Source organism: Enhydra lutris, unplaced genomic scaffold (assembly GCF_002288905.1).
Source record: "Enhydra lutris kenyoni isolate GAN:26980312 unplaced genomic scaffold, ASM228890v2 scaffoldscaffold62, whole genome shotgun sequence".
NCBI lineage: Eukaryota > Metazoa > Chordata > Mammalia > Carnivora > Mustelidae > Enhydra > Enhydra lutris.
In genome coordinates, this window is record NW_019154146.1 from 6,756,456 (window position 1) to 6,781,233 (window position 24,778).

At 41.1% G+C, this 24,778-nt stretch overlaps 1 protein-coding gene across 1 annotated transcript in view; it reads left to right on the forward strand.

The window, feature by feature from the left end:
* The window catches only part of LOC111158711 (parkin RBR E3 ubiquitin protein ligase), a 1,042,614-nt gene that overhangs the window by 469,429 nt on the left and 548,407 nt on the right, over window positions 1-24,778 (forward strand). The window contains exon 5 of the mRNA XM_022520930.1: window positions 23,106-23,221. Coding sequence (XP_022376638.1) covers window positions 23,106-23,221 — 116 coding nt within the window. The remainder of the gene's footprint in view (window positions 1-23,105; window positions 23,222-24,778) is intronic.

The following is a 24,778-nucleotide window of genomic DNA, read 5'->3' on the forward strand; positions in this document are numbered from 1 at the left end:
AACATTCATTTTAATATCTGCATACTATTCCATAACATAAATATTAAGTAAATCCATTTCTGGTGGTTTCCATTTTTTTCCTTCGAACTATGCTAAAGTAAAATTTTCATAAATAAATTAATATACCCTAGTACTGTTATTTTTGTGAGACAGAATAACCAAATAAAACTACATGTATGTTTAACATTTTTGTCCAAACTGCTGTGATGATTTCCCAAAAAGGTTGAGACATCTCCCACTTGTTGACATGATCTCACTTAATACACATTCACTAGCAGCAGATCCTTTGTTTTTGATGAAGTCCCTTTTGGAAATGGCAGGTCATCATTGCTCTTAATTTGCATTTTTCTGACCACCCATAAAGTCAGGCATCTTTTCACATTATTAGCCTTTTGCATTTTCCTTCCCTAGATGGACCATCTCATGTCGTTTGGTATTGAATTGGATAGTTTGCTATTTTGTAAAGTAAATGGCAGAATATTTTTCACGAGTATGTATATTAACCATTTGTCTACAAGATAGTGTGTAAACATTTTTGTCTTTTATATTATAGAAATTTTTGAAATACAGAGCATTTTCCTTTATGTAAGGAAAGACTTATTCAGTTGATATCTATCCAAAGAAGCTCTCCCCACCACACCCCTTGCAATTGATATGATTTTCCAGGTTGTTTTTCTTTCACTATTATATTAAACTTTTTGTTGTTTGTTTTCATATTTAGGTATTTAACTTCTTGGGAATCTTTTCTGCAATGATGTCCATTCATTCACTCCCACTATTGACTATTTAGTTGTGCCCACATAATTTACTAAATAGCCCATCCTTGTTTCATTGAATGAAAATGCCATATGTACTTACAGATATTTCTAGATTCTGTTTCACTGGCCTGTTTATGTATTTCTATGTGAATACCATATTTCATTGGCTAGAATAGAATAGAATAGAATGCTTATAATGGTGTAATAATTGTAGCACATGCTAGGGTGTTCCTCTTACTCTCATTATTCAAAAAGTAAATTCTCATATGTTTATTTTTCATGTGATTCTTTTCAACAGTCTTTGTGTTCAATCTCCCTCTCTCCCACCAAAATAATTCCACCTAGGATTCCCATATGACTGGTGCTAAAATTTTTTGTAAATACTAGGACTTGTGTGTGATCCATAATGACCCCTTACATTCAAGATATTTGGCCTCTCCATTTACTGAATTCTCTACTTGTAAATACTCATAATAAGTCCTTTACCTTTCTTGCTGAATAAATATACCAGTTATTTTATAGTTTTTGTTAACATTAGCAAAGAGATTGTTTTTCTATTTCCATTTCAAGCTGGGCTTTGCTAATGAGGAAAAACAATTAATTTTTTACTATATATGTTGTATCCAGCTAATTAGCAAAAATTTCTCTTTAATTTTCATAACTTTTAATTGAGTCTCTTGGGTTTATTAGGTATGCCATCATGTCATCTGGAAACAAGGACAAATTTGTCATTTTTTTTTTTAAGTTGACGATATGTATTCTATTTTCTTTTCTTATTCAGCCATGGATAATACAAGTACTAGTGAGCATTTCATTTAGTGCCTGATTATTATTGCTGTTTTGACAAATGACTTTATCGTATTTATGGTAGCTGACTTTTATCACATTTAATGTAGCTGAATTTTCTTTTTTATTTTCATAGGATTTTATTTAAAATGGCTTCTAAGTTTGATTACGTGGTTTGGATTTACCACTGACATGATCTCATATACCTCCTTTAAGTTTTGAATAGCATGAATTAAATTGATGAGTTTATTAAGGTTGAGTGATCTGTGCAGTTTGAAATACCCTACTCTTACCTTACTTATTATAGTCACCACTGCCTGGAAACGTATCACATTCACTTGTTTATTGTCTTTTCGCCATTCTAGAATGTATGTACTATGACTTTTTTTTTTTAAAGATTTTATTCATTTATTTGACAGAGAGAGAGAGAGAAAGATCACAAACAGGCAGAGAGGCAGGGAGAAGCAGGCTCCCCACCTAGCAGAGAGCCCAATGTGGGGCTCGATCCCAAGACCCTGAGATCATGACCCGAGCCAAAGGCAGTGGCTCAACCCACTGAGCCACCCAGGTGCCCCTGTACTATGACTTTTATTTGCTACTTTATCCTTACCACCTAGAATAGTATCTGGCACAGAAATGATAATATATATTTGATAAATAAGTAAACAAATGTTCTAGGTAATTCATATTTTAATATATTGCTGGATTTAATTTGTCAAAAATTTATTTTGAAGCTCTGTATCATTATTCATGAGTAAATTGGTATATAGTTTTACTTCCTGGTAGCTTTATTGGCCTTTTAAATTAAACATATGCTAGTTTCTTCATATGAGTTAGGTTGTTTTATATTATTCTGATTTGCATTTATTTGGGTAGTTGACAATTTGCTGTAGCCCACAGAAACTCTTTTATGTTGTTTTTGATTTCTCTCTCTTTTTTCTCTGTTTATGATTTACATATTGATGTCCTCATTCACATTCATGGCTGTGATCTTTTCCCTCATTCTGCCCATTTTATTAATAGGTCTTCTCTCCCTTTGGTCTTGGCCAGTATGTGTTTTGTTTGTTTGTTTGTTTGCTTGTTTGTTTATCTTAGTTCTTAATTAAATTTTAAAATTCTTAAAATACATTCTCAAATTACATCTAAATCTGATTGAAGCACTTCATTGTGTCCTAGTTATATTTCCTTAAGAATTTTCTTCAGATGAAAGAAAATAAATTCTTCCTACAGGCATAACTGACCGCTCCCACAGCTCCCAGCGAGCAATTGCAGCATCTGGGGGTCAAGGCGGGTGGGGGAGCTCTGCTTGGTCCCTCCTAGTGGTGGCATGTAAGTGCCTGGGAGACTTCCCCTCACACATAGACATTCACAGATGCCATCTCTGAGAATGCTTTAAGTTTTGTAATGGCAGTCCTGATTAAGAAGAGCTGTCTACACTATCGTTTCTTCATAATCTCAGTATCCTTTGCTTGCTTATGTCTTTCTCTTTTTTTACATGTCTCTTTTCTACCAGATTATGTAGTCTCAGGGATGAAATTGTCCTCTGTCTTTGTCCTTCCAACGTCACAAACATGTCTCAAAAAAAATTGGGATAGATGGCTGACTATGTTATCTTAGTGGCAGTCTTATGCTTCAAAAGGTTTGATGTTCCTCCCTTATTATTCCAATTACTATGAAAGATAGACAGGATATTAATCTATTTCAATCTCAGACTGACCAGGCAATATATATATGTATTTATTTATAAGATATACATGCACACACCTGTCTATATATATTCCATAAATAGAATGGCTAGTTGGGTTTTTATTTCTTCCATTTGTAATCGGTTATGCTGACATGTAAAAAAAATACTTAGTGTTATACTTAATGTTGAGAAACTAGAAGCTTTCCCACTAAAATCGGGTACAAGCCAAGGATGCCCCCCCACACACAAAATCCCTTTTAAAAATCATACTGGAAGAGCTTGTTAATGCAGTCAGGCAAGAAAAGGAAATAAAGGTATACAGATTGAAAAAGAAGAAATAAAACCATCTTTGCTCAGAGATAGCATGATAATCTATGCAGAAAATCTAAAATAATCAGCCAAAAAACCCCTCCTTTTTTGAGTTTTATAATAATCTTATTCATAATTGTTTATAGCAGCTTTATTCATAACAGAATAATTATTCATAATTCCCAAATGCAGAAGCAACTAAGATATCCTCAGTAGATGAATGGATTGATAAACTGTGTCACATCCAGACACTAGAATATTATTCAGGGCTAAAAATAAGTGAGCTATCAAGCCATGAAAAGACATGGAGGAAATTTAAATGCATGTTTCTAAGTAAAAGAAGCCAATCTGAGAAGCCTACATACTATATGATTCCAACTCTATGGCTTTCTGGAAAAGGCAAACTGGGGACACCTTAAAAAGATCAACGATTGCCAGAGGATATGTGGAGGGATGAACTGTTAGAACACTGAGGATTTTTAGGACAGTCAAAACCTCTATGATAATATGATAATATGATATGATATGATGATATGATAATATATATTATTATAGTATCATGATACTATAAATATGTGTGTATGTGTAGGTATATGTATGTATGTGTATATGTATGTATCTCTATCTATATCCATATGTCATCGTACATTTGTCCAAACCTATAGCTTGGATATAGAGTATAAAATACCAAGAGCTCACACTGCTGTGAAGTACAGGCTGGGCGATGACATATGACTGTCGGTTCATCGGCTGTAACAACTGTCCCACTCTGGTGGGGGATGTTGAGAACAGGGGAGCCTGTGTGTATGCGGCGTGGGAGGGTATGAGTTATCTCCATACCGTGCCCTCAGTTTTGCTGTGAACCTAGAATTCTTCTAAAAACTATCTTAATAAAAAAACAAATCAAAACAAAACACTCCTGGGAAGCTGGGTGGCTAGTCGGTGAAGCATCTTCCTTCAGCTTAAGTCATCGTCCCGGGGCCTGGGATCGAGTCCTGCATCAGGCTTCCGCTCTGTGGAGAGTCTCGCTGCTTCTCCCCCTCCCTCTGTCCCAACCCTCCTTGTGTTCTCTCTCACTCTCTCCCCCACTCTCTCTCTTTCACTCTCACATAAATAAATAAATAAACAAGTAAATAAGATCACAGAACAAAACTAAACAAGAGACAACCCACTCCTTGTTACCATTTGTTTCCTAATTTTATGCATCTTGGTTTTCCTGGATATGCACAGTTCATACGTAAATTTACAAATTGTACTTTATTTTCCTCCTTTTCTAATGAGGAAATAAAATAAACATAGAGAATGTGAGAAACCATTAAAGCACATAAAGCACTTGCCTTTGCCCGGATTGGGCCCGAGCGGAGTGTTTATAGTTGTGTGTGCCGACTGCAATAAAGAAAACGGGAATAAAAAGAAGCTTTAAATTCCACTTGCCAAAGAAACAAGGACTTTTGAGGAGAAAAAGTTTAGATTTCAAGTTTAAAGTCATTTCAGATGTTTTAAAGCTAGGATTTTTTTTTTTTTATTGTTCAATATTTCTCTTTGCCTGTAGCCGAAGCCAAGTTATATTATCATTTTGTGAATTACTGCTACCGAAAGGTTTGTTTCTCTTGCACTTTCCGTGCCCAGACCGGACACTTAAACGCTGAGTTGCATTTCCCAGCCTCTGGCTGCTGGAGAGAAGTGACAGCATCATTCTGCCAGGACTTGATCCAGGGAGCGGGGCCGGCTTTCCAGCTTGGCAGCAGAGAAGCACGAACAGCAACAGCAATAAAGGTTAAGAGGAAGGTGCCGAGCAGCCCAAGGTAGAGGAAAGAACGCTTCACTCCCAGCAACAGAAAAGGCCGAGATGCAGCGTTTCCTGTCTGTTTCCCCGGGGCATGTCCTCGTATCAGGGAGAGTCCTTTCCACTTTCCCTTTTATTTTTTTAATTTTAATTCCAGTGCATTTAATGTGCAGTGTTCTATCCATTTCAGATGTACAATACACTGATTGGAGAATTCTGCCCATTACTCAGTGCACGTCCTGATAAGTATCCTCTTAACCCCCTCACCCATTTCACCCAACCCCCAACCCGCCTTCCCTCTGGTGACCATCAGTGTGTTCTCTGGAGTTCTTTTCTGTTTTTTCTGGTTTTTTTTCTTTGTTTCTCTATTTTGTTTATTAAATTCCACATATGAGTGAAAAATCATATTGTCTTTGTCTTTCTCTGACTAACTTACTCCATTTAACATTATGACACTGTTTAGTTCCATCCATGCTGTTGTAAATGGCAAGATGTCATTCTTTTTATGACTGAATAATATTCATATATATATACACATACATACATACACACACACCACATATATACCTAAATATATGTACATATATATACCACATCTTCTTTATCCGTTCATCTATTGATGGACATTTAGGCTGCCTCTGTGTCTTGCCTACTGGAAATAACGCTGCAGTACACATAAGGGTGCATATAATTTTTTGGAATTAGTGTTTTCATCTTTGGGTAGATGCCCATTACTTGGTATAATGGTAATTCTATTTTTAACATTTTGAGGATCCCCTGTACTATTTTCCACAGTGGCTGCACCAGTTTGCGTTCCTACCCACGGCACACGAGGGTTCCTTTTTCTCCACCTCCTCACCAACACTTGTTGTTTCTTGGGTTGTTGATTTTAGCCGTTCTGACAGGTGTGAGGTGACATCTCATTGTGGTTCTGATTTGCAGTTCCCGGATGGTAAGAGATGATGAACATCTTTTCATGTTTCTGTTGACCATCTGTGGGTCTTCTCTGGAGAAATGTGCATTCATGTCTTTTGCTCATTTTTACATTGGGTTATTTGGTCAGTTTTCATGTTGTGTTGTTTAAGTTCTTTATATATTTTGGATACTAACCCTTTATCAGATGTGTTGCTTGCAGATATCATCTCCATTCAGTAGGTTGCCTTTTGGTTTGGTTGACTGCTTCCTTTGCTGAGCAGAGTTTTATTTTGATGAAGTCCCAACAGTTTACTTTTGCTTTTGTTTCCCTTGCCTCAGAAGACACATCTAGAAAAATGGTGCTGTAGCTGGTGTCAGAGAAATTACTGCCTGTGCTCTCTTCTAGGATTTTTATGATTTCTGGTATCACATTTAGACCTTTATTCCATTTTGAGTTTATTTGTGTGTATAGTGTAAGAAGTGGTCCAGTTTCACTCTTTTGCATGTATCTGTCCAATTTTCCCAACACCATTTGTTGAAGACACTGTCTTTTTCCCATTGTATCTTCTTGCCTCCTTTGCCAAAGGTAATTGACCATAGAATTATGGGTTTATTTCTGGGCTCTCTATTCTGTTACTTTAATCTATGTGTCTGTTTTTGTGTCAGTACCACACTGTTTTGATTACCACTGCTTTCTAGTATATCTTGATATCTTGGGTTGTGATACCTCCAATTTTGTTCTTTTTCAAGATTGCTTTGGCTATTCAGGGTCTTTTGTGGTTCCATATAAATTTTAAGATAATTCTAGTTCTGTGAAAAATCCTGTCAGTATTTTGATAGGATCATATTAAACCTATGGATTGTTTTGGGTAGTACGGACATTTCAACAATGTTTGTTTTTCTAATTCAAGGGCATGGAATATCTTTCCATTTGTTTGTGTCATCTTCAAATTCTTTCATCAGTGTTTAACAGTTTTCACAGTCTTTACCCTCCTTGGTTAAGTTTATTCCTGGATATGTTATTAATTATGCTATAATTGTAAATGGAATTATTTTCTTAATTTCTGTTTCTGCTACTTCATTATTAGTGTATAGAAATGCAATGGATTTCTGTTTATTGATTTTGTATCCTGTGACCTTACTGAATTCACTTATCAGCGCTGGTAGTATTCTTGTGGAGTCTTTAGGGTTTTCTCTATATCATATTACCTAAGTATCGTGCCATCTGCAAGTAGTGTGAAAGTTTTACTTCTTCCTTATCCATTCTTTTTGCTGTCTGATTGTTATGGCTAGGATTTCCAATATTATATTGAACAAAAGTGGTGAGAATGGATGTCCTTGTCTTGTTCCTGACCTTACCAGAAAAGCTCTCAGTTTTTCACCGTTGAGTACGATGTTAGCTGTGGGTTTTTCACGTATGGCCTTTATCACGTGTAGGTATGTTCCCTCTAAACCTCCTTTGTTAAGGGTTTTTGGTTGTAATGCTTTGTCAAATGCTTTGTACAGCATCTGTTGAAATGATCGTATGGATTTTATCCTTTCTCTTGTTGATGTGATGTATCATGTTGATTGATATGCAAATATTGTACCACCCTGGCAACCCCAGGAATAAAATCTGCTTGATAATGGTGAATGATTTTTTTAATGTATTGTTGGGTTTGGTATGCTAATATTTTGTTGAGGATTCTTGTATCTGTGTTCATCAGAGATATTGGCCTGTAGTTCTCTTTCCTGTGGTGTCTTTATCTGGTTTTGGTATCAGGGTCATTCTGGCCTCATAGATGAATTTGGAAACTTCATTCTATGAGAATAGGTATTAAGTCTTCTTTAAATGTTTGGTAAAGAGCTGGCTGGGTGACTCAGTTGTTAAGTGTCTACCTTCAGCTTAGGTCATGATTCCAGGGTTCTGGGATTGAGCCCTCATTAGGCTCCCTGCTCGGCCAGAGCCTGCTTCTCCCTCTCCCACTCCCACTGCTTGTGTTTCCTTTCTCACTGTGTCTCTGTCAAAGAAATAAATAAAATCTTAAAAATAAAATAAAATAAAATAAATAAGTGTTTGGTAGAGGGGCACCTGGGTAGCTCAGTTTTAACCATCTGCCTTCAGCTGAGGTCATGATCCCAGAGTCCTGGGATTGAGTCCCACATGCCCAACATCAGGCTACCTGCTCAGTGGGGAGTCTGCTTCTCCCTCTGCCTCTCCCCCTGCTTGTGCTCTCTCTCTCTGTGTCAGGTAAATAAATGAAATCTTTAAAAAGCAAAGTAAAATAAAATAAAATAAAAGTTTGTTAGAATTCACCTGTGAAGCTGTCTGGTTCCAGATTTTTGTTTTTTGTGAGTTTTTTGATTGCTGATTTCATTTCATTTCTGGTAATTGGTCTGTTCAAATTTTCTATTTTATCTTGATAGATAAAAGGATAGATAGATAGATAGATAGATAGATAGATAGGAACTTACTCATTTCTTCTAGGTTTGTTGTCCAGTTTGTTGGCATATAATTTTTCATAATATTCTCTTACAAACTTTCATATTTCTGTGGTATTGGTTTTTATTTCTAATCTTCCATTTTTGACTTTGTGTATTGGAGTCTTCTGTCTCTCTCTTTCTCTCTTTTCTGATGAATGTGGCTAAAGATTTGTCAATTGGTTGACCTTTTCAAAGAAACAGATACTGATTTCATTGCTCTGCTGTATTGTTATATAGTTTACATTTTACTTAATTATGCTCTCATCTTTATTATTTCCTTCCTTCCATGGGTTTTGGGTTTTTTGTTCTTATTTTTGTATCTCCTTTAGGTGTAAGATTAGGTCGTTTTTTTTTTTTTTTTGAGATTTTTCTTGCTCCTTGAGGTAGGCCTATATTGCTCTAACCTTCCTTTTAGAACATCTTTTGCTGCATCCCAAATGTTTTGGACTGTTGTGTTTTCCTTTTTGTTTGTCTCCATGGGTTTTTTGATTTCCTCTTTGATTTCTTGGTTAAGCCATTCATTATTTAGTAGCATGTTATTTAACCTTCATGTATCTGTGTTCTTTCCAATTTTTTTTTTCTTGTAGTTGATTTCTAGTTTCACAGCATTGTGGTCAGAAAAAAAATGCATGAAATAATTTCTGTTCTTTTGAATTTGCTGAGACTTGTTTTATGGCCTAACATTTTATCTGTTCTGGAGAATGCGTCATGTATATTTGAAAAGAATGTATATTCCACTGTTTTAGGATGGAATGGTCTAAATATACCTGTTAGATCCATCTGGTCCAGTGTGTCATAAAAAATCACTGTTTTCCTTGTTGACATTCTGCTTGGATGATCTGTCCGTTAATGTAAGTGGAGTCCCCTACTCTGACTGTATCACTAGTGATTACGTCCTTCATGTTTGTTATCAGCTGCTTTATGTACTTGGGTGCTCCTGTGTTGGGTAAATAAATACAATTGTTACATCTTCTTGTTGAATTTTTCCCTTTATGATTACATCGTGTCCTTCTTTACCTCTTATTACAGCCTTTTCTTTAAAGTATGTTGTGTTCCACACAAGTATTACTATCCTTGCTTTCTTTTCACTTCCATTTCTATGATAAATGCTTTTCCATCCCTTCACTTTCAATATGCAGATGCCTTTAGGTCTAAAATGAGTGTCTTATAGAAAAAATAATAATAAAAGGAAATAAAATGAGTCTCTTGAAGGCAGCAAATTGATGGGTCTTGCTTTTTTAGTCATTCCATCACCCTACCTCTCTTGATTGCTTAAAAAAGTAATTATTGACAGATATGTATATATATTGTCATTTTGTTATTTGTGTTATGTTTGTTTTTGTAGTTCTTCTTTGTTCATTTCTTCTCTTTCTTCTCTCACAGTTTGCTGGCTTTCTCTGCTGATCTACTCATTTCCTTTCTCTTTATTATTTGCATATTTATTACCAGTTTTTGATTAACAGTTACCTTTAGGTTTATATATAACATCTTAGGCATATAGCTGTCTATATTAAGTTCATGGTCGCTTAAGTTTAAACCCATTCTTTCCTCCCCCCACCAACCATATTTTATACATATGGTGTCATACTTTACATCCTTTTATTTTGTAAGTCCCTTCACTGATCTTTGTAGATACACTTAGTTTTACTGCTTTTATGCTTCCTACTTTTCCTATTTCTACTTACAGTTTTTCTTTCCCACTCAGAGAGTCCCCTTTAACATTTCTTGTAGGGCTGGTTCAGTGGTGATGAATTTCTCTGCCGTTGTTTGACTGAGAACTCTTTCTCTCTCCTTATATTCTGAATGATAGCCTTGCTGGGTAGAATATTCTTGGTTGCAGATTTGTTGTTGTGTTTGTTTGTTTGTTTTTTCCTTTCAGCATTTTGAATATATCATGCCACCATCCTCTGGCCTATGGTATTTCTGCTGAAAAATCAGCTGATAGCCTTATGGGGCTTCCCTTGATGTAACTGCTTTCTCTTGATGGTCTTAAAATTCTCTTTTTATGAGTACTTTTTGCCATTCTAACTACCACGTGTCTTCATATGGACCTCCTTGTGCCAATTCTCTTAGGAGCCGTCTGTGCCTCCTGAATCTGGATTTCTGTGTCCCTGCCCAGATTTGGGAAGTTTTCAACTATTATTTCTTTGAATACATTTTCTACCCTCCCCCTTTCCTTCCTCTCTTTCTGGGATCCCCATAACACTGATGTTATCACACTTGCTGGTGTTGCTGAGCTTCCTGGATTCACTTTCATTTGTTATTTTTTCTCTCTTTTTTTTCAGCTGGATTACTTCCCATTACTCTGCCCTCCAGATCACTGATCCTGCATCCCCTGGTCTACTGTTTATTCCATCTAGCTTATTCTAAATTTCAGTTACTGAGTTCTTCATCTCTGATTGGTTCTTTTGTATGTTTTCTGTCTCTTTGTGGAGGATCTCGCTGAGGTCCCCCACTGTTTTCTCAGTCCCAGTGAATATCTTTATGACCATCACTTTAAATTCTCTGTCAAGCGTATGATTTGTCTCCATTTTACCTAAGCTGTCTGGTTGTGCTTTTGTTCTCTTCTTTCATTTGGGACGCATTCCTCTGCCTCCTCATTTTGTCTGATTTTCAGAGTCTGTTTCAATGTGTTAGGAAAGCTAACTTGCTCTGGAAAGTGGTGGCCTTATGCAGCAGAGGTCGTGTCATGTCCTGCCGTGTAACTCCCCCTGTTTACCAGGACCTGGATTTCGGGGGTGTCTCCTGCGTTTGTTGTGTGTGCCCTGCTGTTGTGGCTGAGCACGCTCTCCTTCAGTCCCACTGTCTGCGCTGGCTCTGTTTGCCTGTTGTGGGAAAGGCTTAGTCCCTGTGTTGTTTGTCATCCAGTCTCCTTGAGTTGAGTCAGACCAGGCATTTACCAGAGATGCAGTAACGCCAAACTACATGGTGCTCTCCTTGTGTTGCTCCCGAGAAGCCCCCATTGGTGGGCAGGGCCTGTGGTCAGACCTGATGTCTGCTGCCAGCCCACTGCTGGGGCCATAATTGGATTGGTTTGTATGATTATCTACCCTCCCAGCCCTCCCCAGGGCAGAAGTCACTTTGGAGCTGTGCTGGACCCTGTTGGTGCTGCTTGCACACTGCCTGGCTTGTGACTCTGCTTTGGATGGGCTCTCCCAAAAGAAGGGATAGTGGAGGGGGCGGATCCACAGAAGAACCTGGGGGCGGGGCTTGTGATTCCTGCAGGATCTATCTGGTCTGCTGCAGGAGAGGACCTGGAGCTGCCTGAGAAAACCCTTGCCAAGGCAGGCTGGGTTGGAGGGGGGGTAGATCTGCAGAAGAACATGGGGATGGGGCATTCTGTGAGCAAACTAGGTGGAGAGTATTAGCACTGTGCTCCTTCCCACGGGTGTCCATGTATCTAGGCTGGTCACCAGGGGAAGGAAGTGGTGCTCCTTCGTTCTCAGAGCAAAGATCCCTGCACTCCAGTACCTGCTTTGAGATTAGTAAATAAAATCTCCTTCCCATATACCCCAGGAGTTTGTCAAACTGCTACTTCTATGCTGTATCTCAGCAGGGCTGGTTGTGTGTGTGTGTGTGTGTGTGTGTGTGTGTGTGTTGTCTCTTTAAGGGCAGGGACTCTGCCCTCCTAGCTTTCCCAGAGCCATGCCCACTGGTTTTTAAAGTTCTAGGGGTTCCATCCCACGGATTGGCAGGCATCTCTGGTTTTCAGAGCCAAATGTTTTAGGGATTTGTCTTCCCCACGCAGGTCCTCTGTGCCTGGGCTGCCAGGGGTGAGGGTCTGCTCCTCTCCCCTCTCCACACCTGCTGTGTCCTTCTGTCTTTCAGACAGTCCTACGGGTCCATTTGTCTCCCTACCACACCTTCATCCTTCAGACCCTTTTCAGTGTGGCGTCCTCTCTACATTTATCTGTGGGGAGTCTTTTTGCCTGTCTTCAGGTTCTTTGTTTTGTTGTTTGTTTGCACTGATTGATGTGGGTATTACTGAGTTGTATCTGTGGGACAAGTTGAGTTTAGGATTCTCCTATTCTGTCACCTTCCCAGAAGTCCCCCCACTGTCATTTCTTACTCTTCAAGTCTTTTGACTGCTCTGACACCTGCTGTGTACTCAGCCCTGGGCCCCATCTGGGATGAAATGCCTTCAGGTTGTTTACCCTCTGAGGAGTGTGTTAGAAAAGCAGGTGATGTCAGTAGCATAGAACAAGGCCTTCCCAGGTGGTAAGAGCAGGATAGGAGCAAGGGGTAACATGGAAATCCCTCTCACCAGTCCTAGGCAATCAGGAAGGCTCTGAGGGCTGATGACCTTTAAGCTGAACCCTGAAGGACACTTGGGGGTTTCAAGGGCAAAGGTAGGAGAAAGACAGTCCATGTTGGGAGATATTGTGTGTAAGGAATCAAAGGCAATAGAACGCACACAGCCTTTAGGGCAGGAAAAGGGTCTTTATGGCTGAAATAGGAGTGGGGGGGAGGGAAAGATGGTGGGGCTAACACAGGAAGGGCTCCAACGGCCTTGCTCAGGGCAGCGTGCTCGAGCTGAAGCATATATAACTAGAAAAAATGACAGGATTCAACAATCCTTTCACATTATTTGCCATTATTGAATAGAATGAGGGTTGTTTTTTTTTTCACATTTAGAAATAAATGTAAAATAACTGCCAATTTCTAGAGAATGCCTAGAAATCAGTGGGAACACAACTCATCCAGGGATGGTGAGTCACTGGAAATTTTCAAAATTATGACCTGTCCCCTCAGTTCCTTGCAAATGATATCCAGCTAACAGATACTTGTTTATGTGTCCTCTCCTAGAGGTCGGCTGTGTATTCAGCGGTGGAGGATTACAAAAGGAAATGCTATGTTAACGACAAAATATTGTAACATCTTATTTTATTTATCTGAGGACAGAAGCTGGAGAGCTTTGCCTAAATAATGAAACCAGCAAAGGCTGTGATGCCTTTATGTGCTTTCAAGCTGACACATTATGAGAGCCTGTGAAACCTTTAGCTTCTAAAGGAAATAAAGGACAGCCAGAATAATGAATATTGTCTTTTATAGTCTGGCTAGGCTACAGAATTTTAGGAGAAGATATACTCATCTTGTACACTGAGCCGATGATATCACATAAGTAACTACTGTTGTGGTTGGAGGGAAGTTACGTTCCCAAGCATGGTGGGAATGGCAACGGAAATGCAAGGAAAGTGAGCAACCACTAGTCAAGTGTATGCCAGACCTGGAGAAAGAATGTCTGCAGTACTGTGTAAACTGTTAACCAGATTCTCCTGAACCAGCCAGGAATTCCTGGGAGAAAGTTAGATGTTATGAAAAGATGGGTCCTCTGGTGGTCAGGGCCTCTCAGCTCACATTCAGGGAGCCCATCCCCTACGGAATAAATGCAACCCGATGGCAGCCCCCATATTCCAGAAAGGTTGGAGTCAAGGATCTTTAAGGGATGCTGAGAGCAGGATAATATTGCACAAACGTTGAGAAACATTGATGACGATAGTCAAAGCATTCGTTGTCAAAATTCTCCAGTGATACCTTGTCTAGGGCACAACCCTTGGAGTGAAAGCCTCCTCAAGATAATAAAGAAAAAAGAAAATCCTTTTTTCCATTCTGAAAGCTAATGTGGAAATTTGTCTTGGAAGTTTCTGTGCACTGCTAAGTTAAACCAAAAACCTGTTTTGAAAGGGTGATCCTTCAAAGTTGGTGACGAAGAACTAGTCACAATGCACACTCTCTGTGCCACCCCTCAGTCCTCGTCAGTAGGGAGACTGACACACTCCCAGGCTTTCAAAGCACCAGCCTGAGTATGATGGGCTGGGATCAGTGCTTATATGCACGAGGAATAACACAGTTCCCATTACGCCTCTGCCCAAGCTTAGTGCACTCCAGCGGGTCTGAACCCCCAGTGGGAGTTCTTACACACCATTGTTCCCCTGCTCACTTCCCTACCTTCTCTGCCTGCCAGACTCTTACCTTGTAAGACCCAGTGCACATGTTTTCAAAAGCAAAACCTCATTCCCCCACAAGCTGGTCATTTTTCTCTCATCCCCATGGCTCAGGCATCTGTAGGCATTGGCCATTTTTGTGTGTGTGTGTGTGCAAATGTTTATTGAAGTGTCTTTCTCCTCCAAGCTTATGGATTCTTTTAGGGATTTTGTTTACCTGTGGATCTTCAGACACTGGTCAAGCCTGGGCCAGGAGAAAATATTGCACTTTTTTTTTTCTTTTCATTTCTTTTTCCTTTTTTCTTTCCTTTCCTTCCTTTTATTTTTTTTTTTAATTTTTTTAATGGGTAAACATTGGGGGAAAAAAAATCCCTGGAAGCATGGCTATTACTTACAGAAGATATAATAACTTAGGTAACCGTGGCTATTTACTTACAGAAGATATAATAACTTAGGTAACCAGGATGACAGGCACAGGTGGATCCAGGGCACAAAGGCCATTGCTGGAACTCTGTCTTTCTGTCTCTTATTTCTGTTCTCTTTTGAACACTGGCTTAGTTCTCAGACAGGTTCTTTCTCCGTCGTTGCGGTGGGGAATGTTGTGTTCTGACTGAGTTGGCCATCCGCGCACCCCGGACTAGGGACGAGAAAGGGAGGTACAAAGATCTGAGCATGTTTGAGCAATTACCTGGAGAGGGGAAGGGGGATCATTTTCTGCGGCTTTGCTTATTTCTAAATGCAAGTTTGTACCACTTCACCCCCCTCACCCCACCGCGTCACACCCCTCCCCCATCTCTGGTAACTGCCAGTCTGTTCTCTGTATCTGTGAGTCCCATTTTTTGTTGTTCTGTTTTTGTTTTTGTTTTTGTTCTTTTTTCTTGTCTGGACAAGGCCATCTATTAAACCCATGCATTTTGAAAGCATCTGTAATGACTTCAGATCTTCCTCTTTACTCATCGGGAATCCTTTGAAATGCTCAGCAAAGTTCAACAACTGCCCCACCCCCGTTTATCCCTAAAACAATAACTAGGTGACTGGGCGTGTTACGGTAGAATACACTTCTGGTCAGGCACATGGAAGAGCTCCCCAGCCAGGTGTGGATGAGGAATACAAGCAGGTGATATCTATAGCTTTGATTTTGAAGCTAGACTTCTTGAAGGCATGCGGCATTAAACCCTGTGTAATTGTTTATATCTAGTAGCAATGGGAAACGTGGGAAGTCCACGTGGGTTTATTTATATACGTATCTGAAGGCGTAAGCTGCTCCTGTGGACTGAGCCCAAACCACCACTGCTGTGATTAATGGGAAGAATGGCATCTGGTACTTGAAGGATTGTCCCGCAGGATCAGTAAGAATTTAAGACAATTTTAGGTGTAGAATCAGTTGCTTATCTACTACCGTGGGGGTCAGAATTGTTTTAAATTTAAAAACTTTTTGATTGTAGAAAGATTTTACAATTCATACATTTTCACTCTAGAATATCTCCGGGACTGTATACCTACACCGTATCATTAAAGAAACAAACAAACAATGATCTTGCAGTAAAAAGTATGAACAGTGACACTGAGTTGGGCAAATACAGATTGGAAATAATGTCACGCCGATGCATGTCAGGTTTTGCCATAAATAAAAAGTTACTGGCATATTTAGAGAGAAAAAGAGAGAAAACTTTGTGTTTTCAGAGCCATTTTTATTTGTATTACTTATTATATATTAGCCCAGGAAATGGACCTACTATATACTTTTAACTTTGGTAATAAGATAAAAATTCTAAAATACTTTTGAAATTTAACAACAGCTGTAGTGATATGAAAGTAGAAATACTGCGGACCTGGCCAGTGGTGACATTAGAGAGCCATGGGCTTGCTGGCTTGACATTGAAGACTTTCTGCTGCGTAGAATGGGCTTGGCGTGTGCGTGCACACCTGCCGTGGATGTGAGTTTCTGTGCATATAATGCATGCATTCGTAATTAACCCACGCAGGGCCATGGAGGAGGCACACACCCTCCCTTAAGGCTTTGGCAGTGGTCAGGGTGTGGACAGTCAGCAGCTGTCCTTCTCGGCAAGTACTGACATAGTTTCCTTTTTTTGGGAATATATTGACTTTCTTTCTTAGTTAACACCTTATTAAAAGAAAACAAACTTGTTAGTGAACCCAGTAACAGGCTCATTAGCTTTTGAGATTCTGTTTGTTTAAGTGTAACCTGATGTTATGACAGACATTGTTAAATTAACAAAGTCTACAAGTAATATGTGTTCTAACAAGTTGCAGTTATTTTGTATTCAAAATAACGGAACTAACTTCTGGAGTTACATAACACAAAGTGAGCATAGGAGGCAAAACGCTCTCAGGTCACAGGGAACAGGCTTGGGCATGGCTCAGTCACCGATTGTCCTTAGGAACCAAGTGGAGAGTGTGGCAGTCATGCCGTGCGTCAGGCTTCAGCTTGGAGAAAATGAAAGCTATAACATGAACATGAATGATGATGTTTCGAAATGGATAATAAGACTGAAAACTATCAATTGTTCCTTCCAAAAGGATGTGATCTAACCTGATGAGGAACTGTTAGAGCCTCCAGTGGGGATCTCTGTTGCTGGCTACTGACAGAAGCTTTAGGGCTGTGGGACGCCTTTAGATGGAGTCTAAGTGAAAAGTTGTCTGTTGTACTTGCTAAGTGTGAGGCCCTCTGATAGAGATGTAACGTGCTCCTTACCAGTTTTCTCATAAATGGTAATAGTGGTCCCTCTTATTTGAAAATTTAATCTTTTAATAGGTCTATTTGAGTTTAAACTCAATACACCAACATTATAATAGATATATAGCAGTATATAAATTGCAATATATATTACAATTTATTATATATATAATACATATATTATGTCATATATATATATCATGCTGCTTGATTCCAGAATCCCCCGCCCTTCCCCTCTCTGTGTGGTATACTGGGCTTTTGGGCTGGCCATGGCAAACGCCAGCTCCCAGACTCCCTGTCCTTGCTTCAGGCAGGCTTTGCCCAGGGGGGACCTAGTGGGAGCTGGTTATTCAGAGAGAAGGCAGAAGATGCCGGGATATTTTTTGCTTTCTCTTCAAGAAGCATTTCTGGGGGCAGGTGGGTGGCTCAGTCAATTAAGTGTCTGCCTTTGGCTCAGGACACGATCCCAGGGTCCTAGGATCGAGCCCTGCAGGCAGCCTGCTTCTCCTTCTCCCTCTACTGCTCCCCCTGCTTGTGTTTTATCACATGCTCTGTGTTTTGTGTGTGTGTGTGTGTGTGTGTGTGTGTGTCAAATAAATAAGTAAAATATTAAAAAAAAATACGTTGCATTGGCTGCCTTTCTCATCCTCCCAGTTTCCAGCAGTTAGCCACCTCCTCCCTCCATCCTCCCATACTTCTTTCTGCCAGTGGTCAGAGCCCCAGCGCTGCTGATCTTGGGGTGGCTTCCTGCCCTATGGTGCTTCTACCAGCTTGGTAACTAGATCTCAGTATTAAATTCCTGCAGCTGGTCTACTGACATGGGCCCTGTTTCCCTAACTTGACTCTGACCCATGCACGTGGCCAGTTACTGGTTCAGTAGAAACCACAGATTTACTGCAGTCTTCTAGTGGAAACTGTGTGATTCTTTTATTTTATCAAGAGAAAGATGTACTTTCCTTGGAGCACATTAACTAAGAAAGATTTGGAGATTAACTCAAATTTAGACATACAACTCAAATTTAGATGAACTCAAAAGACACACAGTATTTTATTTGGAAAACATACTATGGTTAAGCAGTATCTCTAAAAATCATTAACCTTGGGAGGTTCAATGAAAGCTGTTAGAATGTTCAAGAACAAAGAAGGGTCTCACCATTGTTTTTTCAGGTTTGTAGAACTATCTTGTGCTTGGGACATGCAAGACTTTCCAGACAGTAGGTGTCAACTCTTTCCGCAGAAATTTGGAACACACTGATTTGTGTTTGGACTTGACTGATTAGCTTCCAGTCCTGTAAGTTCCTGTACAACTGGGTTCTTGGTATGAATCTGTTTTCAGGTTTTGCTGCCTTATTTATTTGTTTCCATAGTTACTGTTATTTCCTTCTTTGTGAGAGACATTGGCGTTGAGTCAGGAGTCAGGTGGCAGGGCAGAGTGAGGAGAGGGTGGCTTCTGGAGATGCCACCAACAGCTGAACTGAGATGTTCATGGGTCTTCTCTTGGTGTATACTTCTGGTGTTTATGGGTCTGATTTGGTTAGAGGGTCAGGCCTCCAAAGTCTGCAATGACAGGTGAGTTATGATAGAATATAACTCACTGAGAGTGGAAGGAAAGAATCATAGCCTTGTCTACAGAAATGGTAACAATGTGAGTACATTTCTATGAACTTAAAGAGTATGACTTTGCTGGATTCTGGAAAACACTCATATATCATTGAACATGGTTGCAGTATAAAGCCAAGCTCATTTTCAAAGTCTTATACTGGGTCCATTTTTTAAATAATTTATACTATCATTGGAAAAAAGAAAACTGGCCAATCACTGCCATACCTCCTAACTCTACAGCTAATTAATTACGGCTTCCCAGAATTGAGTTATGTGGAGCCAACTGAAATGAGCCCCCCATGGGAACTAGAGTTCCAGGCTGGGTAGAAGAATTCATTTAATCTAACAGGACTTATTTTTGTTTTGTTTTGGTTTGGTTTCTCTCTCTATTTTTGTAGCTGATTTATCTTAAGCTAGCATTTGTAAAAGGTGGGGTGGGCCCCTTAGAGAACCTTCCTTTACCCACATTTAAGGGGACTAGGATTCCCTTCACTAGGAGTCACAGATGCCCTTCTCAAGGTAGAATTTTTTTAAGGTTTTTCTCCTTTGCTTTGCTTTATTGTCTGTGTATTTTGCATGCAGAATGGAAATATCAAAAGACTACCAACATCTGAGCCCACTGTTGGCATAGGGAAGGAAATGACCAGATCACGCTCGTGATTGGTCAGAAAATGCGTCACTGATATAGGGAGATAGTTCTCCAGGGTTCTCTTGCATTTCTGCACGTTGTGAGGGAGCCGCCTACTACCCTCTTGTTCTGGATGACCTTTTCAAGGAGGTCATAGAGAGATCTGCTAATTATCCAGTATAATAAAGGCAGTATCAGCCTTCAGGACAAAAGGATGGTTTGCTTGCAGCTCCTTCTGAAAGATCTGGGCTCCCTAAGCTCGGGGTCCTCACCTGTAGGTAGTTCAGAACCACTTACTTGTAGCACCCAGCTTTTCATCCACCTCATCCCATAGTTGTTGGGGAGCAGGGGAACCGACATGGTCATCGTGCCCATACTTCTTTCTGCCTGAACTCCAAATCACGCAGTCCTTTGTCTCTGACCCAGGAGTCTCATGTCTTCTGCCAGCAGCCGGGACACTGCGGCGTAGTAACATGTGAGCTTGCGAGCAGGGTGAAGTCCCAGACCCTCCCCCCGGTCTTGCCAATCCCTCTAGCACTACAGAAGAACCTCCTTTCTTAAAAACCGGTGGAGAAAGTGTTGAAATTCACTGGTGTGATATCTATATTTAATAAGAGAATTGATAATTTGTATCTTAGTTTTATCAGCTCATGTGAAATACTGGAATTTTCTGAATATCTATAACCGTTTATACTATTATCTATAAGCATCCATTTCCCCCCAATAAAAAGGACCGTGGCTTTTATCTGGCTGGATTTTATCTGGTGTTAGAACAGTTTGTGATTTGTTAGCTGAGCCTCTACCAGCAGTTTTTTGCAAGCTAAGAAAAAATATAAATACTATCTATTTATCTGTTTATGAAATACTTTCTCAGTAGCCCCGCCGACTCAGCTGTTTTGGAGGAATTACTTTGTGTTACAAGTGGGATTTCTTTCATGTCACAGAAAGCGGTTGCAGCCAGCCCAGTGTATTTTGTAAGGGTCATTCCTGTCCTCATGCTTTTTGTTTTGGCAGTCAGGAATTGCTCTACATTTTTTTCTTAACATCCTTGAACTGGGCTTTGAAGGATTTGTAAAATTTCTAAAGGTAGCATTCCCTGTTTAGAAAAAAAAGGGGGTGGGGGGGAGAAACCCATCAGTACGATTTCCATGCCACTCCAGGGAGAGATCAGGGCTCAGAGACATGACACTATGAACACACCTAAACAGAAGCACCAGCCACTCTATCTGTCAAAGCGAGACTGTTGTCACCACCGCATCTTTGGGGCTGGGGACCGCAGGCAGGACGACTTGTATGCCCCCTGCTCCGGGTAGGGTAGGTTCTGGCTAACTAGCAGGTATACCATCAGGGATTGGTAGGACCCTTGCAAATAAGAACAGCCTGGGGTCCAGACAGATGGCTTTGGGACATTTGTCTGGACAATGGCACGCTTCAGAGGTTTGGAGAGCAACCCCTGTTACCCAAGACGCGGCATCATTTGCAGATGCGATAAGCGAAGTACGTTACAGCTGTCGTCTTCGGAGAGAATAAGCAGGGTTTACTCCCTTTACCACCGATGTCAGTATAACTCGATGGTTCTCAAATGTGTGGTTTCCAGAGCAGTGGTAAAAGCACCACCTGCCAGCGTGGTAGAAATGCAAATCATGGGCCCCCTTTGGCACTACTGAATTAGAAAACTCTGGTGTGGGGTCCAGCAACATCAAGCGTAACACCCGCCCCCGCCCCCCAGCCAAGTGAGTCTGGTACACCTGGTGTTTGAGAGCCACAGATGTTAGTCACTGTATCTCAGGTCAGAGACGAATGAGGTTAGTTTAGTTTCAAGTAGGGAAAGAATAAATGAAGGGTAGTGCTGTCAGATGTGTAAAAGGATGATGGTAGAATTTGTTGAATAAAACTACTGATTTTTTCATTAAAAGAATGTATATCTAATGCCCATTTTCTGCAGGGCACTATTAAGATACAGGTATGAATAAGGGATTCCATAATCCTTAAGCGTCTAGATCAGGGGTGGACCATCAATGATGGCTTATGGACAAAATCCCATTTTCCAAATGTTTTCATAGGTCAAGTTGTATTGGAGCACAGACCTGGGTGTCCATCTGCATATTGTCTGTGGGTACCCTGAGGCTATAATGAGGATTGAGAAGCTCGACAAGGATCCACGAAGTCCCACAAAGCCGAAAGCAATAATATCTGGAGCTGTAATTAGAGGGCGAGTCTAGTGCTTAAAGAGGAACTACTGTCCATATTCCGAGTAGTTACACTCATATGGGGGAAGTGTGGTGTGCGCATTCCGTTGTCCAGCGATACGCTTGTGTCAGATTCTGGCCGCAGCAGAGAACCTCACTTCGTGGACGTGGTCGTCGTGGAAGGTGTGAGGTCGGTCGGGCAAGAGACAGAGCAGTCACAGTTCTGAGCATCTCCGTGTACAAAGGGTAGAGGGGTGTGTGAACGCAAAGAAGTAACAAGGGGAAGATGAAAAATAAAAAGAAGATTTGGGTTGAGAAGGGAGGATATAAGCAGCCAAAAGAATGTGGCCTCCGTGGAAAGCTAAAGGGAAAGCACGTGTGCAGGACAGGGCTGACGAGGCTGATCAAGGAGACAAGCTCAGGTGCAGAGCATCCCCCGCTGCTTAGCGGGGGGCAGGGTCCAGGTCTCCCAGGGCATCCTGGGACCCTGTGCCGAGGCAGAAAGCGTGTAGGAAGCGTGCGGGGAGAGTCCCGCTCTGCCGCTGTGTAAGTCTGCGTGTTGGTACCTGCTTATTTACAGGAGTGTCCCCGGTTCCTGACTCCGTGTCGCATCCTTGCTGCGTCCGGACTGACTGTGAGCGGCGCCGTGGAAAAAGCACTGGGTTTCCCCTTAGAAAGTCTGGTTACGGGGCGCCTGGGTGGCTCAGTGGGTTAAAGCCTCTGCCTTCTGCTCAGGTCATGATCTCAGGGTCCTGGGATCGAGCCCTGCATTGGGCTCTCTGCTCAGCGGGGAGCCTTTTTCCCCCTCCCTCTCTCTGCCTGTGTCTCTGCCTACTTGTGAGCTCTCTCTCTCTCTCTCTGTCAAATAAATAAAATATTAAAAAAAAAAAAAAAAGAAAGTCTGGTTACGTCCGGCCTTCACCTCTGATTGACTTTGGGCGAATCATTTCATGGCTCCGTGTATCCCTTTCCTCATTTGTGAGATGCCATTGCAGGCTCCCTGCTGCGTTCACGTGGTGCTCCGCTGCTGGACTCACCGACCCCGGAACGGCACCGCCAAACCGGGGGCGCAGGGCCTTTCCCCAGCTCCAGGGCTGAAAGCAAAGGAAGATGAGCAGAGACACTCGGACCCCCCTACAAAGGGGGTTGCTGACTAGTTTGAAATGAGGGCATTAGCTTCCCTCCAAAGATCTGACGTGGTCTCATGTCTAACCCACACCTCCTGACAGATTTCCTCTCTTGCCTGGAGAGATTGGTCGCTGGGAAAGCGTGTAGAGAGGGGGAAAGGGCCAGCTGGGCTCCAAGCCTTCGGTTTCTCACAGAGTCCTCATTCTTGCAGGAATTTTTCTTTAAATGTGGAGCACACCCGACCTCCGACAAGGACACGTCAGTAGCTTTGAACCTGATCACAACAAACAGTCGAGACATCACCTGCATCACCTGCACCGACGTCAGGTAAGGCTGGGAAGCACCGTCAGCCTCCACAGGTTGCTTTCCCAGTGACAGCCTCTCGGGGGGACTTCCTCAGTGGTTTCTTTTTCTTGAGGAGGGTCTGCATTGCTTCGACGCCGATGGCGCGATGTGGGTGTATTTCAGTGCGATCCAACCGTTTGAAGTGCCTGATCCTGAGTGTGCTTCGTGGTCAAAGCTTCGATGCCCTTCTCCCAATGTGGGTACATTTCAATATCATCAAATTATTTCAAGTGCCAAATCCTTAATGGGATCAGTGGCCAAATAGTGCGCTAAAGATATACGTGAGATGACTTAGGTTTAAAGGTAGTGTAATCTGAAAAAAATAAGCTCGTGTATTAATATGGGTGAGTTCTAAAATAAGTTAAAACGTGACGCTCCTGTTAGAAGTGCTGTAACAATTTATGAACACCATTTATTCTTGGAATGTATGATCCATAACATTTTATTTATTTTTTTAAAAGATTTTATTGATTTATTTTGACAGAGATCACAAATAGGCATAGAAGCAGAGAGAGAAAGAGAGAGAGAGAGAGGAGGAAGCAGGCTCTCTGCCGAGCAGAGAGCCCGATGCGGGGCTCGATTCCAGGATCCTGGAATCATGACCTGAGCCGAAGGCAGAGGCTTTAACCCACTGAGCCACCCAGGCGCCCCCATAACATTTTATTTTAAACCAGATATGAGGCTCGAACTCACAACCCCAAGATCAGAAGTCATGCGCTCCACTGACTGAGCCAGCCGGGTACCCCAACATTTTATCTTTAAAATGTCTTTTCATACACTCAGTTCTCCCACATAACTTGCCCTGTGTTTATATTAGGGTGTGACGTGTATTCATACGCCCCAAATAAAAGCATGTAGCTAGTATGGGACCTGGTTACTTCTAATTTCAGTAGAAGAAAGAAAATGTGGAGACACTCTGTTAGAAAAAGAGGGATGAGGACTAAACTTAAATTTCAGTTTGGAAGAAAACACCAAGTGTGGAAACCTGGGCCCAGTGAATCTTCAGGGTTGATGAGTGAGAGTAGAACTCCTTACTTCATTCAGATGAACAGAGTAAAAGAAAATGGTTTATTCCATATTCTCTGAGGTTGGCCAAAAGCTCAAATTGCAATAGAGGGGGCCTAGCCCTGATAGCAAGAAGAACTTCTAATGAAATCCCAGAATGAATTAATGAATAAAGTCAAAGAAACCTGCTTGTTCCAGACTTTTAAGCAAAGACCTAAATACCCTGAGCGTTTTAGCGTTGTCTCTCCTTGGTCTTGAGAGTGTGTTAGGTGGCCTTTTAAAGTTCCCTTAAGGGGCGCCTAGGTGGCTCAGAGTGTTAAAGCCTCTGCCTTCAGCTCAGGTCATGATCCCAGGGTCCTGGGATCAAGCCCCACGTCGGGCTCTTTCCTTGGTGGGGAGCCTGCTTCCTCCTCTCTCTCTCTGCCTGCCTCTCTGCCTACTTGTGATCTCTCTCTGTCCAATAAATAAAATCTTTAAAAAAAATAATAAAGTTCCCTTAAGCTCTGTGATTTCATGGTTGGGGGTATTAATACT